Source organism: Aptenodytes patagonicus, chromosome 3, assembly GCF_965638725.1.
Source record: "Aptenodytes patagonicus chromosome 3, bAptPat1.pri.cur, whole genome shotgun sequence".
In the NCBI taxonomy this organism is placed as follows: Eukaryota; Metazoa; Chordata; class Aves; order Sphenisciformes; family Spheniscidae; genus Aptenodytes; species Aptenodytes patagonicus.
Window position 1 is genome coordinate 110,503,965 of NC_134951.1, and position 18,474 is coordinate 110,522,438.

Genomic DNA, 18,474 nt, shown 5'->3' on the forward strand with positions numbered 1-18,474 from the left:
AGAGAGAACTGTTCTGAAAAACATCTGAATTCTCTCTGGTAAAAAAGACAGGATAAAAGGACATGTGGGATGATCTCTCCATGATCATGCAGTCATCTCAAGCTAGAACATGAAAATAAAATCAGTTTAAAACCTCACAGAATCATTAGTTTGACTAAGGTTTAAGACTTTGGGGTATATGTAAATTGCTCCTCATCCCCCACCAGCCTAGTTTGGAGGTTTTAGCTCCCAAAGCTAGTTTGTTTGAATTGCTGGATTCAAAGTTTTTGCTTGCTAGACCAATTTATATTCTAAGCAAGGCAAAAACCTTAGTACTTCACAGTCAGGAAACTGGTAAAGCGTTAATATCTTCAGACTTATTGTACATCTTCCTTTCAGTTAGATTTAAGCCACCTTTTGAACTGTTTTGGCATTGCAGATTTATGTGACAGTTGTGGGATTCTGAGTTCTGCTGTATCTGAGAGTTCTGTGCCACACAGTTTGAACAGTATTGCAGACATACTTGAATACTGACACTTTTAATTAATACTTTAAGAGGAGATCTATGAAAATGAAAAAGCTGTGAAGTGAGGATAGAACATTATAGCTGCCTCTTACCCATTTCATATTTTCCTTCTAGTTACTTGGCGTAAAGATTAGAACCAGAAAGAAATAAAAAGCTCTTGTTTTTTCAAAAAGCAAGGGAATGTTTGCCAAATACCAATCTTAATAACAAGACTTTGTTATGAAACAGCTCCCTGCTTGGTTCCAGGAAAAGGATAATTGTTATCTAGTACATTCTGTGTGGCTTGCAGAGCTGATTATATGTATACATGTGTATACAGTACTTTCAAATATTCTCATTTCAGCAACATTAACTGTTCAGAAGAACTCCTACATGGAGTTTTTTAAATGAAGTATTTTCCACCTATCTAAATATTTTCCATTTTGAAAATTGTTAGCTTCTGCGGTATTTGATGCATTAAAAGATACTTTTATTTTTGCTTTTTATATGAAATGTGTACTAATGTCTTTTGTACAAAATACATATGCATATTCTGTGTTATAGATTAACAAAAGAGACTTACTCCCTTCCACTAGGAAGATTAAAAATAGATATCTTAAATCCTTTAGGTCAGATTTTCGAAGGTTGTTTCTGAAACTTTTTATCAACCTTTAGCAACTAAAAGGCAAAAGCTGTTAAACCATCATTTCGTTCAGTGTTCAGGGTGTTGCAAATATCTTGATTTGTGCTGTAGATCAGGAGTTCCTGTGTGTTGGTAATTTGTATGGAAACAATACAAATTCTGGCTCTATTCTCATTTAAGCCATTTATTCCATGCTAAAATAGGAATTCTTTATCCAACAGTTTCCCAGAATGAAAAGGCTGGAGGCACATGGGAACCACAAACTAGATGCTCCCTTTCATGTCGCAGCATTAACAGCCCAGTGGCATGCTTGGGGATTTTAATGTAGTTGACGAAAGGAAAGGGAATGTAGAGCAGCCTCATGCATCCTTCTGAAACTGAGTCCAAATGTGGGATTCTCTGTTGTGCACGTGTGGAAGAGGAGCACTCCCTGCAACCAAACAAACTGGTTCTTTTTCTTTCTCTGAAATTATTTTTCATGGCAGTCAATAATTTGAGCTGTGCTCTCATTTTTTCTCATTTTACTCATTTTTACTTTTAGTCTTACGTTATCCCCGAGTGTGATACCTTGAGGTTTATTCTGGTTTTATTAATTCATTTACTCTTTCCATGATAATTATTGTGCATTGTTGGCTATGCTAACAACATGCTGCGCTTCCTATTAGTCTTGCACAGAGCTGAAAGCAAAGGGCTGACACACAGAGACCGGAATATAAATGCCGTTCATAATTCTGTGGCTGACCAAGTTAAAAAACACATGCCTAGAAAAATAATCTCATTAATTAGGCAGTCCAAGGGATTTTTGCAGGCTTTTAATTGTACTAATTAAGCATTAGTATTTGTCTAGACTTCAGATTGCTTTGAAGGAAGCATTTTTGCAATAGGAAAGAGAGACTTGGAAAGTTCCTGCTCTGGTCTGAGTGCAGCTGAGTACCAGCCTGGCCGTATTTTGACCTTTCGTCTCTGCCACTTACAAACTCCAGGTTCTGTGTGTGCTTGAAGATGAATTTCCCGTGCCCTGTATCCCTCACCTTTCCTTGAACTATAGAAGAGCTAGTACTTAACTAGCAAGCTGCTGGGCCTTTGAACTGCAGTCTTCAGAAGACATAAAGCTGATAATGTGAGGGAAATGGTAAAAAACATGGGTCCTTTCTTTTGTACTAAATTGACTGGAAAACCAGTATCAGCTGTGTTCATTCTTGAAAAGGACTGATCGGTGTGTTTTTTGAGACGACTTTTAAAACTGAGCATTTATGTTCAAGTATTTAAAAAAAAAAAAAAAACCATGGCAGAACAGCCAAAATGATGGCAGTTTGTTGGAATGCTTTGACCATGTATAGTTGTTCTCATGCACTTTTAATTTAATAGTAGATTGTGATAAGTTTCAAATGTGAAACGATAACACTAGACAACAAAAAGCAAAAGTCTAAACTAAATGTGGCCAGTGACCTGAGTTTCAGCACTCTTAAAGAGATGGGATTTGAAAGATTTGGGTATTCCTACTTCTTAAAAGGTTTCAGTCTTCCTTATGATGGAGGGGAAAGTGCAGAATGAGGAACATCGACTTTGGAAAGCTCTTTGTAAGTTGCCATAATTGTCTCTGTCTCTAGCTCCTTTCAAAATCACTTGTCCTTCCTCTCTGATGACATTTCAATGTCTTCTTCATCTCCCAGTAAGTAATAATAGATGTGCATGCTTTTAAGTTGTCAGTGGTGCTTGAACAGTAAAACAAAACAAAAAAAACCCAAATACAATGCAAGGGAGAAATACACAGGATGCCTGAGCAATTTGGCATTAATTTTGCTACACTAAGATTGCTATGAAATTTCTGCCCAGGATATCTGCTGAATAAAGAAATCTCTTAAATCTTTGATTATCAATGCAAAATAGAAGTGAGACGGTACCACTAACAGATCAGTACAGGTAAGGGAAGTTACAGGTAGGAATCCTAAGTTACCAGTGCTGATCATATTCTAGAAAGCCTGACCTCTCTATTTGGAAATTAGGTTTTTTAATAAAATCATAAATAGACGAATGTACTGGACTAGAAAAGCTTACATGCATAATTTCTCCCACTTTTCCAGTATTTTCTGTGATGGTAGTGGGATACCTTTCCGCAAAATTCTTGCGTTACATTTCCAGTTTGTAGGATGTTTAGTTCATTCAGTCAAGTGGATGAACTTTTGCTAACTTCTTGCTGAACAGTTTTAATTAAGTCTGGTTTATAGTCTGTTTAATCTTGCAGTGCTTTTGTGGGGTCTTAGCTACAATACTGAAAACCTTTAAATGTTCAATAAATATTCCCTTTTTTTGCTTGCTGCTTACTGAGCAAACAGATTTAATCTCAGGAGGTACAGAAGGTGATGTCACATTATGTATGTACAGTTTTTCATCTATGTCAGCATAAGTTAGAGAGCCTTCTTTGTGTAATTACTTAGTAAATCCTTTTAAATCTTTTAGTTGTTTTGAATATACACTTGTTTTATATCATTTAAAAACTATGACATTCTAAGTGACTAAATTCACAGACACTGGAACAGCAACTCAACACCGAAATGTATGTTTGAAGTGAAATACTTTGCTAAATTTAGAACAAAATTGCTCAAGTAGCGGTATTTTCATTTGCTGCAAGAGATTAAATATGTAGAAAGATAAAAACTAGCATTTGTCCCCATAGTCAGTCTAATAATTTGTAGAAATTGTAGGGCTTGTAGTCTACCTTCAAAAAAGCTCTCTTGTCAAAAGAGGTTTTCTGAGAGCAAAAACGAACCCCCGGTGACTTACATTCACAAATTCTTACATCTGCACAGGAAGGAAGACTGAAGCATGTACCAGTTGAAGCGTGATATATGACAGTCTGAAGTCTCCCTACTCCAGAGTCAAACTTACATATGCTTAATGTCAATCATTAATGCCTACAAGAACATGGATTTCAGCCTTTGTGGAGAAATACCTGGATAAAAATAGGTGCTCTTGTACATCTCTCTCATTCTCTTTGGTATCAGGGGATGGAGTTTGTCTTGTGTGTAAGTTGTGATTTCTTGGGTCGTGTTAATTTCCTGTCTGTCAGAGAAATACAAGATGTGACCGTGACCTTGCATTGCTCCATTCAACTGGGAAATGTAATAAAAACAGCTTTGAAATAAAATATTTCTAAGGAAGGAACTTTTTGCCAGTAAAAATGCTGAAAACTACTCTAGTCATCATTTAAATCCCAGAACATTTCTATTAATTTCACTGTAATTACCAAGAAAAGAAAAAAGACTAATGGTTTTAGACTTGTGAAGGATCTTGAAATAATATTAGTCTGCTCCAAATTAGCTGTTGGCTTGTTTTCAAATAACGATTCATGGTGGTATTTTACTAAGCCTTTTTTATTGTCTTGAATAGTTCAGAACTTTTGTTTAACTTGCCAAGCAGTACTATATGTGGTCCTGCCCTTAGTGCTTCAGAAGTTAAAGGAATATATGTGTATATATATAGCTTCAATTAAACCTTTTGAAGAAGAATATACTTTAAATTCTGTATAAACTTTGCCACTTAAAGCTGGGATAATCCAGTTGAAGTATGTTTGATGGCAATTTTCTCATTGACAGTTTGAGAACTGTGTTTAAAAGTGGCTACACTCATTGGAGAAAAGTTTAGGGAAAGAAGAATACAAGAAAAATATTCGTAGGGTGTATATTACTTGGCTCCTTCGTACGCTGTCAGATTTTCCAACAGAGAACGTGATTCAAGACAAGTATATCAGGTAGACACTATTAAGGAAAAGAGCCAGCTTTCCTAGCAGTTGATAATATTTAGTCAGTTGTTGAAGATGAAAGAGGGAAGGCATTAGAAGTCAGTATTGCAAAAATGAGGTTCTAAAGAACCTTAAACTGAAAACTTTGTAAGTAAATCCTGGGCTCCTGCATGTATACTATCCGTATGGAGCAGTGAGGAAAAGGAGGGGGGAGGGAACCAAACCTTGGAGATGTTTATAGGAGCATTTCAATTTCAAGTCATCTGTATGCTATAAATTTATAGAAGTTTTAATTTTAGCATATAATGAATCATATTGGGATACTAAACGTACCAAAATACCTTCCAAATGAAAATACATGTGTATAGGATGTCAATATGATTGCATTGGCCTTTTCCCATCTCTGTTGACTTGATGGAAACACATTTTCCTGTTGTATGTTGGCGTGAGCCAGAAGTTTGTGATTGGGAGATGTCAAAACTACGTGTTACTTTTTCAAAGTAGGTTAATAAAGTTTAATATTGATTTCATAGCAGAAAGTGAGCAAAACCTTGGCTTAGTTAGGTATATAAGGTTTGCCACTGCCGTTCAAAGAATCTGGTTTTACCCAATGTGCATGAGCATACACTTTTATGCTAAATTTAAATCAGATAGAGCAAGAATCACTTGGACAATGATTTGTTAACACCTTCCTTACAACTGCTTTCCTTGCGGAAAGGCAATGTTATTTGCTCATACTTGCTATGAACATAGAGCAGATCCTCAGAACTGAAGAGGTAGGTAAGCATACAAGAGGAGCAGACAGGAACCTTTATGAAGCTTGGTATCTCAACTATAAAATGTGAATTGACATCTGTAATATAGTTGTCAAATAGCATATTGATTTTTGGTGTCTCTACTATAAAGACTTTCATTTTGCTTAATTTTATGCATAAGAATAGTCATAGCAGAAATAATTCATAAATAAAAGGTTAAGCAAAGCTGCAACATTGAGATTTCACACTTTTTAATGAGATGAAATAGCAGTTTCAGATCATCACACCCTGATAATCTAGAGATAAAAATTAAAATCCTTTTGGATTGTTCCTTGACATTTTATGTGGGAGAGAACAAGAAAATTCTTTGCATTTTTCTTGCTTTCAATAAAACCTTAAAAAAAGCAACTTACCAGAAAACTGGATTCTCTGTCATCTTTACAATATCCTTCTGCTGTGGGTTGTCCTATTCTTCCTTTATAGATGTAAGTAAGTAAACCTAAGTGCAGACAAATACAAAAAACACCACGTTTAAAAAACATCTAGAGAGAGTTCATTATTAGAATCAAGGAAAACTACACATTATAGCAAAAAATTAAATTGGGAGGCTTGTAAAAAGTTTTTTTGGCAACTTAATCTGTTGGATTTGTTGTCTGAGCATTTGCAGTGATTGTTAAAATGATAAAGCATGTAGGTGTTATACCTGATACAGCAGCAAAAGCTAGCTTGATATTTAAGAGCAATTCATATTGTTCTCATGGGTCAATGACATTCTGAAAACACGAGGATTTTCTTCCTCTGCTGGGATTTAGTTTGTATTTTATGTTCTAATGGAAGGCGTACAATATGATGCATATCTCATTCTATCCTGCAGGGATTTAGCTTATCCTTGAGTGTAATAATGACAAAAAGCTATGTTTTATCGCTTGTTGTAACTAGATCTACCAACAAAGGGAATAGCTTCCCTCTGGCAAAGTAAAGCATTGAGGTTAAACACCTCATAATCCTTGGACAGGGGAGTCTTTATATTGATGTTGGTTTGTTGTTTTTTTTCAGTAAGTACAGCTATTTATTGTAACTTAACATTTTTGACTCAAGTGAATCTTTAAGTGAAAGGCAAGAGTGCAAAATTAGTTTTTCTGCTGTTGGCTTTTTAATGATTAATTTTTGGTATCGCTATATTTAGACACCTGTGGTATACAAGGTGCTTCAGAAAGAAGATAAAGTTTGTGTCCTAAAGAGTACACTGTATCACAAATATGCTATATGTTTTTATGGATGGGATGTTACTTGTATCAAGAGAAATAATACATCGCTTTTATGAATACCTGCATGAGGAAAGTAGAATTAAGATTATGTGAAACAGTCAGTGTTTGTCCATACTGCCAGAAACTGAAGGTGTTACAGATTTACTGCAATGTCTACAATTTTCATTTATTCTGGATCCCATTCTGTTGGAGCGGTTGTCATGATTGCTTCTGCTGCTGTGTTATCTGCAGTACTATTAGTGATTATTGACAGCCCTGTAACAAGTACTTCATGATAAATAGCTGTAAGCTATACATTTATTTTCAAAATTTTGTGCAGCTCAGCATCAAAATGAAGGAGACCAGCCACCTGACCAGTTAGTTTTCTCTGAATGATTGTTTGGAAAATTGTTCTTTCCCTAATCTGTCAAGTTGCTGTCAGTGACCCTTTCCATGCTACACTTGTGCCTGGGTTTGAGCCGTGAAATTATGGTTGACTGTCACTGTTAATACTCAAACGTCACTGAGCACGGATCTCAGCTGGATTTGCTAAGGGATGGCATTCATCAGCAGTTAATACCTTTTCATCTAAGACCAGTTTCTGCAATGAAGTAGGAAAAGTGGTTGCAAAGACTGGTGCGTACCTTTTTTTGCAATGCTTCTAGTCCATTCAGCTGGGGGTTCATAATAAACTGCTTGATGGTGGGCAGTGGTCTGAAGAAGAGCAGTGCTTCCTCAATTAGTGCTGGTTCCAGCTGGGAGACAGTACCTTTCAGCCAAGGCTGGAAGCAAAGCACCAGAATCAGCTGGATATTGCTGCTGGGAGCGCAGCTTTCTGCTTCCCTTCGCTGCTGTCTCCCAGGAATGAAACAGAAGAGAAGCACCTGTACTGACTAGTTTCAGATTTATCTGTGATGCTGTTAGTTGTTGCTTTACACCTTAGAACAGGGTGCAACAATCCCAGGCAGTGCCTTTGTGTTGCCCTGTGTCGGGGGTGGTAGCCCCACAGGCAAAGGGGAAAAGCCCTTCTATGTCTGAGCTCCAGCCTCTACATCTGCACACTGAAGATGAAATAGAAATTAATTGCATCCAAGTGTCATGAAATAACTCAGAAGTCAAATGTTCAGCTAGGGAAATATGCAGAGTTATAATAGGAATTCAAAATGTTTTAGGAAGGCATTGTTTGGATAAGTTAATATGGAAGTATGTGTTGGGATGTATTGACACTTTTTAACTGTTCTTTAAAAAAAAAAAGTTACTATCCATGTAGGCAGGAATGTTGATGTTCAAGATCATATTAGTATTTTTTTCAACCTTTTAGGTTATTGGTAGCCACTAATATTTTTTTAAAATGCTGGTCGCTCCACAACAGGTAGAAAACTGTCTTCAAAATATGCTTCAAAACACAGCCCATTTTCCTAATTTTCTATTTCATGGCTACTTTCTCCAGGGTTTCTTGCACCTGCTCAGGAAGCAGGTAGCATTGATTCCTTGTGGTGTGAGGCAAAGGTAGTTACTTAAATTGATACCTTTCTCATGACTGAAGTTTACAAAGAAAGACTGCAAAAGAATGTCTTGAAATATCTAAGTACTTTTAGTGTCCTCTGATACGTTCCGGTTTGTATTCCCCTGAAATGCATTAGATTAATGAAACAAATGCACTGCAAAAACAGAAAACCATACATAATTTTATTAGTAAGCATTAAATTCATTTGGAACGGTCCCATGCTGAGGAACATGGTCATGAAACATTGCTTTGTGCCATGTAATGTCCAGGTAACATGAACGTTATAGAACTAGATTTAATAATATTTGACTTCCAAAAGCTTGCTCTTCATTGTGGTTCATGAAATTAGGACCAAACTCCTCTCTCTGTTATATATATTATAACTTTTGGATATTATAGCAATGCTTTTTAAAATCACCATTCCTCCTTTTCACTGTGTTGCACAGAAGGATGCTGGTCTACCAAATACATTTCACATTGAGAAACATCTGGGGTTTTTAAGCAATCTAGTTATCCTTTCTTTCTGTAGTTCCTCATTGTATGGTGCTCAGTCTAAACTCGCCATTAGGAAAGGACAGGATGAAGCAAAGCATCTGTTGAATAAGGGCTGAGACTTGCAGTAAATGGTGGTAGAATAGAGCCTGTCCTTTTCTTCCCCCTTCCCTTCTCCCCCCTTGGTGCATAGTATGTATTAGATTTTAATCAGTGACTGTAATTTATGTAATAACTTGGATGTGCTAGTTCTGTCACAAACAACAGTGATTGTCACTTTCCACTATCAAACTTGTGAGAACTAAGTACAGAGGTAATTTAATACACAGATCAGCTTGGCTTTTGTCCCAGCACAATTATGGAATTCACCATTTCTTTCTCATGAAAACTGATGAGGATTTTTTTTTTTTCTGTCTAGACTTTTTTTTTGGAGGTTAGTGGTGTTATTTAAACTGGCTAAATGGAAGCATAATACTTCAAAAATTAGACACAGCAGTGTTAATTAAATGGGAAAGATCTGGTTTTGCCATGCATTTCTGTATTTTAGAGCATAACTAAAGAATTTTTTGGGCATAGTTTTCAGGGATAACTTTTCCTATTGACCGGTATAATAGAGTCATCACAACAGCTGCAAGGGATTGGTTACACTGCTGGAATTCACCCAAGTGTACACAGGTTTTTTTAATGCATGCTTTTCGAAACAAAACAGTTTGATAGCAGGTGTGACCTTTAACCCTCCCTAACTTTGAAGAACTTAATCATCATCATTTGTTCAGCACTGAATATATTTTGCAGGTGGAGGAAACAGAGGGTAATGTAGTTTGGTTTTGATGGGAAAGGGGGAGGATGAGGAAGGGTTGTGTTGGTATTTTTACCTCTTTTGTGTAAGCCAAATTGGCCTCAGTTAATTTTTGAAAGTTCTATCTAAACAAATTTTACGTTCTGTTAAGAAAATCTGTTTTGACATATGGTTACAGAGACATAAATGAAAGACGGTAAAGTTTGAAGAGCACATCTACTAAGACTTTTTTTTTTTATGCAGAAGGGGCTGGGAGAGCTGTGGAAAGGGTGAATATACAAGAACATACATTGAGAAGGTGCCTGCGTCGTCCCCAGAACAATATCAATTACATGTTGTTCCTTCCCAATAAATGTTTGTCTCGCCAGCTTTTTGAGGACCTCAGATGATTCTGTGGTAGTTCTGAACCTCACTGTCCAAGCCTTGTATTTGGGGGATTGCATAGTGATGTGGACATGGGTCTCTGGATGAACCAGCTAACCCTTTACAGAGTCATGGAGATCATGGTAATGATTGTCCGAGGATACGGAAGGCAATTTTATCTGCCAATGTAAACCTGAATTGTCATATAAACCTTTATATAATTAGTATAAACCTGAATTACAACAGCCTGTACTAGTTGTTGTCCTTGGATGGCTATTGGTTGTGCCAAATAGTTTTATGGTATTGTTGCTCATGGTGAGGTCCGTTATGGCACAGACAAAAACGGGACTCACTTTCACAAGTGACTGAACATATGTGGAAATGCAAATCTTTACAAATAAAAGCTAGAAATACATGTTTGAATCACCATATTAACATTAAATATGTGCGGATATATCTCTCTCTAATCTGTAAACCCAAGAGTGAATGCTGCAGTTACAAAAATCTGTTACCTGACTCTGTACCTTTGTCCCCTTTCTCGTACAGGCATGGAAGCACGCATTCCGTTTGCGCTCTGCATTGGTGCTGAATTAGTCCATGAAAGGGCTTGTCTGTTTAAGCATTTCCCTTCATACGGAGTCCTGTTATACTAACTTCAGATTCAGGTTTAGTGAGTTCTGTCTTCAGTACCTACTTTCTTATTGTCCAGTCTAGCCTTAGTTGAGAAAAGTTGGGTTTGTGGTTGAGGCTGCAGATAGGACGGTGAGAAGACCCCTGAGCCTGCCGCAGCTTCTTTTCGCCTTGGGTAACTTACTGTTGCAAAGTCATTTCAGAAGTCAGTTTATTTGGGTTTCTGTACATTTTGGCTGCTGACGAGTTTGTTCTTCTCGTGGTACCAGAAGTTTTTGGCATTAGTTGTGAAACTGAGTATGTTCAGTAACTCTGAAAGTCAGATTTGTGCATCTTGGACTACAAACTGAAGGTTGGTGACATTTCATAAATTTAATTTTTGTGGCTGGATTTAACAGAAAATCCTTGTCTGTACATTTCCTTAATCCTTGAGTTACTGCAACTACAGATTGGTTATTCTGCTTTCCTCCTCCTTTTCTCCAGCTTCCTCATGGTTGCAAGGAGCAATTTTTACTACTATGTATTACCTACGGGCATGTCCCAGTTAGCAGCTCTTGTTGGGTTGGAGCATTTCCAGATAGCAGTGAATTACAGTTGATAGAAATTTGCTTTTATACAATTCTTATTTCTTATAACAGTTAAATTAAAATGGATATATATTTCTTGAGGAAACAAATATGTTAGCTTTATATTTCTTGATGGAATGTTCTATCATAGTTATATTTATGTGCTATATTGCTTGAGACACATCATGAATGAAGACGAAGAGTAAAAGAGGGCTTAGCATCAGTGTTTAGCTTTGCTAGTTTAATTTGTCATTCCATCTTCCCTGCCAAGGAAGGGGATAATAGGAATAGTCACATTTATATTACTCTATGCTGTCAATTACATTTTCATCACCCTTTTGCTATCGTGTTAGTTAGCAGTGCTTTGAATATATGTCTGAAGTGGCCTGTTACTGCGTTAAGAGCTGGTTTGCATTGGATTGTACTTTTTGTTTGGGGTAACAGAGCACGGTGTTTCTGAGGCTCAGTTTTATATGGATTATTTCCCCTTTACCTTTACAGTTAGTTGCTCAGAGTTGGAAAGATACAGTCTAAGCAGTACTCGCACCTGGTATGGGCATGGTTGCAGGTACCTTGAGATGATGATGCCAGGACATTCTGGTTTGCCTGGACTAGAATTTCAACCCAGTGTTGTTGAACCTTACCCTTTGAAGGACAGCAGGTCTCATTCCTGAGCACTGAATTAAGCTTTAAACTTTTGTGAATATCTCCGAGGAGCCCAAAATTTGAGCTGTTTACCCGGTGGTGTGAAAGCATACAAATCTTTACTCTTTTGGAGACCTCAATGTAGAAATACTAAGTCATCCATTTTATGCAAGCAGCTGTTTCTTAATTAATTGTTTTCTATACCTTTTTTACCACCAAGAACATATTCAATATTACTACTTTAAAGTAAAACAAGTCCATAACTTAACTGAAGCCATAGTATGGTTACATCTTTGGAGTGATTGTATGTCACATTCACAGACAGGAAATTCTTGAGAGGACTTACAGATTCTTCATGGGAATTTTTTTAAAGTGAAATTTATGTGAAGCTTACTGATCCAATAGCTAACAAAATGAAGTGCTACCTGAACAGCAGCAGATACAAATAATTTGCAGTTGGGTTTATGATCTCCTCATCAAAGTAATGTTGTTTGTATTAGATTTTTAACAAATAACAAAAACTTCCATAGAAAAGTTATTTTATATAGGTACCTTTTGTCATTCTATTTCCTGCATTATGACAAGACAGAATTTATGTCCCAAATAATTTTTTGTTATGGGATTATGAAGGACAGTTAAGAAGGTTCATGAACTGCAATGTCAGAACATGGTGTTTTGGTTGTCCATTCCCATCATATGCAAACTGTGTCATGGTTTTCAATGGTACTGATGAATTTTTATCATGTTAGTTTATTTGGTCTCTTGTTGAAAACTGGAACAGACTCTTAAATAGTAATCCCAAAAATCAGCTGCATAAAATTTCACTTTTGAAAACCCAGCTGTCTGTAGCTATAATTATTCTCTGAATTACTTGTTTGCAGACTCATTTGAATATGATTGTATGCCTTTAAAAATAATTTATATTCTAAAATATCTGATTTTTAGAATTTAGCTGCTTATCCATGTATGGGAAGAATTAAACAAATTGGCACGTGCATGTATGTTTCATATATTTTCAATTACTCTTTTTTTTCCTCCTTCCAGGCCAGCCAGACCGTTCAAGTTACCAAAAAGGTAAGGTCTAATACTGTCACATATGAGATTTGCAATATCATAAAGGCAGTAGATAAGGTGATGGCAAAACTGTTATTCCCCACACAATGCAAGAGTAAGGAATGTTCAAGGAAAATAATAGGCAATCAAATTAAAACAGATTAAAAAAAAAAAGTATTTCTTTATGCAGTGGGTAGTGAATTTTTGAAACTGCCACAGGAGATTGTGGAGGCAGATAGCATCAGCAAGATCAAACAACATTTAGAAGAATTGATCTGCAATGGGTCCCTAAGTAAACACTGAAAGGAGGAGCCAGGGACAAGCTCTTTAACATCCCTAATCACACATCTGTGAATCCTGGGGGAGCAGGAAGAGGATAGACCACAGATGGCCAAACTCTTGTGCTCCCCTTAAGTAGTCTTTCTGTAAATAGCTTCTTTTGGAGAGGCTTTTGGAGACAGTATACTGGGCCAGAATTTTAAAATCTATGCAGATTTCAGTGTTCCTCTTTGGCAAGTATTTTATGGTATTTTTTACTACAGTCCATGCCACTCTCTTTGTGTGTATATACACTTTCTGCACAAGCATAAAAAGCCTGTGACTCAGTACCCTTTTTTTTTTAAGGGTTATTCTGTGAAGCAGCTTGGTTTTATCATCAATAATGATAAAACAACCTGACAGAAAAGTTCAGAAATTTCATCGTAATGATCTTTTTTTCTTCCTAAAACCAGAAACCCCAGACAGTCAAGAACACTAGGTTTGGACTGCATATGCTCTGAAGAATGTCAGGGTCAGAGAAAACAATAGAGCACCTTATCTAAAACTGCTACAATTTGCCTTCGGTAAAGAACAAGCCTGTTTGCTAAATATCTGGTTTGAGTTACATAAATCTGTTTGTTAATATGAATTCAGCCACACAAATACCTGTTGCTCATAGCACCCTCTTTATGTTACGGAAACTATATATGGCATGTTTCTGTCTCTTTATATGAGACTGGGAAGTGGTTTAACCTGAGTATGTCTGCCTACATGTGCTGAATTGAAAAGTTTAAAACTATCCATGTGTCATGCTGTAGCTTAAAATGAGAAGAAAAAGTGGAGCACTATCTTTTTTTTTTTTTTTTTTCCCCCCCTTTCTCCTTTTTAAGAAAGCATCTGAGGTCTTAGCTCAGCTTGGGGCAAATTGCTTGAAACCAGTCTTTAGTGATGCTAAATGTGTGAGATAACTATAGATTGAATTAATTACTGTATCTCCTACGCATTTTTAATTGTCTAAAACATGAAGGAAAAAAAAAAACACCAAAAACCTCAAACCTTTTTCACGTGTGTGAAAAACAGTAGAAGGAAAGAAATTAATGAAAACTATATGCATCTTCATGGTACAAGACAGCTTACAGCAGTGTCACAATTCTAACTAGATTGAAAGCAGGGGGTGAAATGACATTAAAAAAGATAATTCAGTCAGTGTCATAGTTGCTGAGAATTCACCATTTAGTGCTTGAGTCGTTTGGAGGAAAAAAAAGAAACAATGTATCTGCATAGCCATATGCCCAGCTCATTGCACAACCGCAGTTTTAATTAGGCATCAAAAAGCAGGATTTAGAAAAGTACTAAAGTACGTTCTTAGCACAAAGGATGTGCTTTCTGAATGTGAGTGATTCCGTGACTGAGGAATTGATTTAAGTGCTTTCCTCCTGGACTCGGACGTTATCAGGCAAGTGGTCATTTACGTGGAACGTAACTCAGGGCAGTGACTTACTTTTCACAGAGAAGATAACAAGTAACTGAACTCATTTTATGGCTTTTTAATGGGTGGAAAATAAAATTACTGCCATCTGTTTAGCCACTTGTGGTGGGTTGGGATCAAGGCTGGCTGTAGGCAACTTGGTTGGAGCCAGGGCCCTCAGCAGCACCAGATGATGCTCAGACAAATAAAATTAAAATATAGTGTGGTTAGTCCTTTTTGATCTTCTAGCCCAGGCCAGCTTTGCTTATCTGAATTTCAGTATGTGATACAAGAAACAGGACAAATTTGCAGGTGTAAACAAACACTTACTGTCTTCTGTATGTGGCTTACTAACATGTTAAACAGTTCGCCTAGGACATCGTTTCTTTTACAGCTAGTGACTGAAGAATTTAACCAGTTTAAGAGCTGCTTAGCTGAGAATGTAAGTGTAGAGACATGTCAAAGCGGTAAATCTGGCACTAGTGATTAACAGGAAAATAAATCTTTTGGGTATGATTTTTATGACTTCAGAGCAAATGTTTATAATAGCTAGTCAATCTAGCACTTGGTGTTTATGAAAACATTTAGTCCTATAAATAGGAAATTTCTATTAGGTCATTTACTTCCCTTCACTTCTACTTTGTACAATTGCTCATTTGGCAAGCTGCCCCTTTGTGATTCACTTTAATAAAAACTTACACTTCAGATTGCTTTTCAAGCTTTTGCTAATTAACCTCTTGTGTGAGAATGTAAGAATTATTCCATATTTACCTAATGGGAAATTGAGATACACCCAGTGCTTTGGACTTCCTTGCTCCTTAAAGCTGTACTTAGACCCCTAGACCATACCTATTTCCACATGCTATGGAAAGTCAGCAATAAGCTTACTCACTGCTGTTGATTTTACAGTTAGAAAACTGGGAAGCTGTTGCTGGCGTGAGGAGCGGGGCATTACCTCCCTTCTTAGCAATGGGACAGAAAATTTCTGTAGAGCCGATAATTGAGCTGTGATTAGATAATGAGTTGCTCTGAAACTGGACAAGAACCATAATCTTTTAAGACAGTAGAAATAAGTAAGAGCGCTCTGCTATAAACTTTAATGTTACATTGCATGTAAGCTGAGGAGGAAATGAGAGTATAGATCTTCTTGATCAATATTTAGTGTGTACAGAGACTACCGTATAGAATGATTCATAGCCTATAATTATTTTTCTAATGCCTTTTAAACTTTATGGGACTTTCTGTACTCTCTTTGCTTGCAAGATTAGACAATGTTGCCCTTGAAACATAAACTATGAATTCAAGTCTTTATGTAAGAAAAATTACTAAGAAATTAAGATTTCTGGGTTGTATTTTATTTTCTGATACTTTTCTGTCAGTTTAACAAAAATAAAAATAATTTACGAAAATTATGAAAATTAGATTTGCTTATAAAAATTCTTGCACTCTTAAAATTTAGAATGAACTAGGAGTTAAAATCCAAGGGTATGTGTTATACTAGAAGACTAAACAATTAATGCTGATTAGTTTATGTATCATGTCGCAACTCCCTTGCACCTTTGAATTTACAACAGATTTTATGGATCATTAGTATATAGGATTTGAGTATTTTTTTAATGACTGTTTTAAATACAGAGGAAATGTTTTCTTTTGGGTTCTACTTCAAAATTGATTTTTCTCCTCTTTGATATTTTTCTTAAAGCTTAAGCTTTCAAACAAGAAACTGTGATATTTTCTATCATTAAATTTTTAACAGAACATCTATTTTCTAGTGGTCCCCAGCCATGGATAATATCCATGCCAAAAGTTAAGTATAAAGTTAAGGAAAAAATGTTTATATAAAAAAATTGTGTTTAGTCTTAATCAACAGTTTTCACTTCACATATGCTTTTTTTACATTTTTTATGTAAAAGCATTTTATGTAAATTATTGCTATGGCAGTTTTAAATACTGAACATGTACTAAACAACAGAAATACCTGTTTCAGTAGCCCATAATTACCTCTGTAGCAGCATGAAGAAAATCTAAGATAAAGCCTGCGTTTTTGTCAGAATCCTGGGGGAAAAAATTATAGTCTGATATGAAAAGCTTTTCTGTGTAAGAATAGAAAGTTTCAGTAGGGAGATTTGATAGAAAGTGGTTGTGGGTTTTTTTTCCCTTTAAAAAACAAAGTGTAGAAATAAACTGTTTCCAAACTGGTTCCATCCATTTGTGACAGCTAGCTTTATTTCCTGTAAGTATAACAAAGAAAACGGGTCAGTGTTTCAACATGGTTCTTTAGAGAAGTATGGATTAATTTTGTGTATAACTTTTGTTTCTGTAACATCTTTTTCTCTGCTCCTCTCCATGTAGCTATGCTGCGCTGATAGCTGACTGGCCCGTGGTGGTTCTGGGCATGTGTACTGTGTTAATAGTGGTGTGTGCTCTGGTTGGAATATTGGTTCCAGATCTTCCAGATTTCTCTGATCCATTGCTGGTAGGTAAATATTAATCAATTGTACTGTCAAATAAGTAATTTTGGTTTGCTGTCTTTTCAGTGATAGCAGTAAACAGCAGATGCAAGTACAGCAGTTGATATATTCCTCTTCAACTGAGATCTGCCCGGAAGAAGAAACTGACTCTTAATGTCCCTGAAAAGGTTCCTTGTACTATGAATCTGTTTGGGAATCAATTTCCAGAGAGATTCAACTGGTAGTAAGCTTGCAGAAGCAAGTTCTGTCTAACGAATCCATGGAAGAAACGAGGTGTTAAAGAGCCTTGTAATTCCTCTAATTAAAAAAAAAAAAAAAAAAATAAAAATAATGTATTAAATCCTGATATTGGAGCAGGTAACGGTGATATAAAGATGGAGTTGCCATCAGAGTGTGTTATCCACTAAATTCCTTCTGCATTTTGCTATTGAAAGGTCATATGTCCTTCAACAGAACTACTGTAGATTGAATAATTCATCCCAGTTTTAGATGTGCAGCAGAGTACAGCACAGACCATACGTTCTAAATCAGGTTTCAAAGAGTGAGGGCCAGGATCTGCTAAAGGAAAGGGGATTCTAAGTGCCTTCTGGGGATGAAATGATATCCATATTGAAAGACTGAAAGTAATTTTTATCAGATTCTATTAAATACTGCGCTCATTTCTTACTTTTCATGAGCTGTCTTTAGGCTCATAGTCCAGGACTTTTATTGAAAATACTGTATTTAATTACTGTCCTCCAATAAAAATATACTGTTCCTATAAGTTATCGTTATTTCTATTATAGTAGCGTATATCTGTATACATAGATATGTAATGGATATTTCTTGAAAACAGCCAAGTTACTAAAATTGTTTCAAAGTCACTTTCAAAATTATTTAAACATTTGCCTTATTCTTGGAGAAATAGAGAAGATATACTTGAGTGTTTTTTAATGGGTAAAGAGGATAATTGAGATACAGAAGAAGACTTTGTAGAATGCCCTTGCTCTGAAAACTAAGTGTTGAATGTTTGATAGACTAAATCATCATCCATCTGTCCTGGTTTCAGCTGGGATAGAGTTAATTTTCTTCCTAGTAGCTGGCATAGTGCTGTGTTTTGGATTTAGGGTGAGAATAATGCTGATAGCAACAACTAAAACATTGGTGTGTTAAGCAGTGCTTACACTAGTCAAGGACTTTTCAGCTTCCCATGCTCTGCCAGGTGCACAAGAAGCTGGGAGGGGGCACAGCCAGGACAGCTGACCCAAACTGGCCAAAGGGATATTCCATACCATACAATGTCATGCTCAGTATATAAACCGGGGGGAGTTGGCCGGGGGGCGGCGATCGCTGCTCGGGAACTGGCTGGGCA

General features: G+C 36.4%; 1 protein-coding gene across 4 annotated transcripts in view; it reads left to right on the forward strand.

Annotated features, from left to right (window-relative positions):
• DISP1 (dispatched RND transporter family member 1) overlaps positions 1-18,474 on the forward strand; it is an 88,856-nt gene that overhangs the window by 58,333 nt on the left and 12,049 nt on the right. For all 4 annotated transcript variants that reach the window (XM_076334631.1, XM_076334628.1, XM_076334630.1 and 1 more), the window contains exons 3-4: positions 12,918-12,947; positions 17,005-17,128. In XM_076334631.1, the coding sequence (XP_076190746.1) occupies positions 12,918-12,947; positions 17,005-17,128 (154 nt within the window). The remainder of the gene's footprint in view (positions 1-12,917; positions 12,948-17,004; positions 17,129-18,474) is intronic.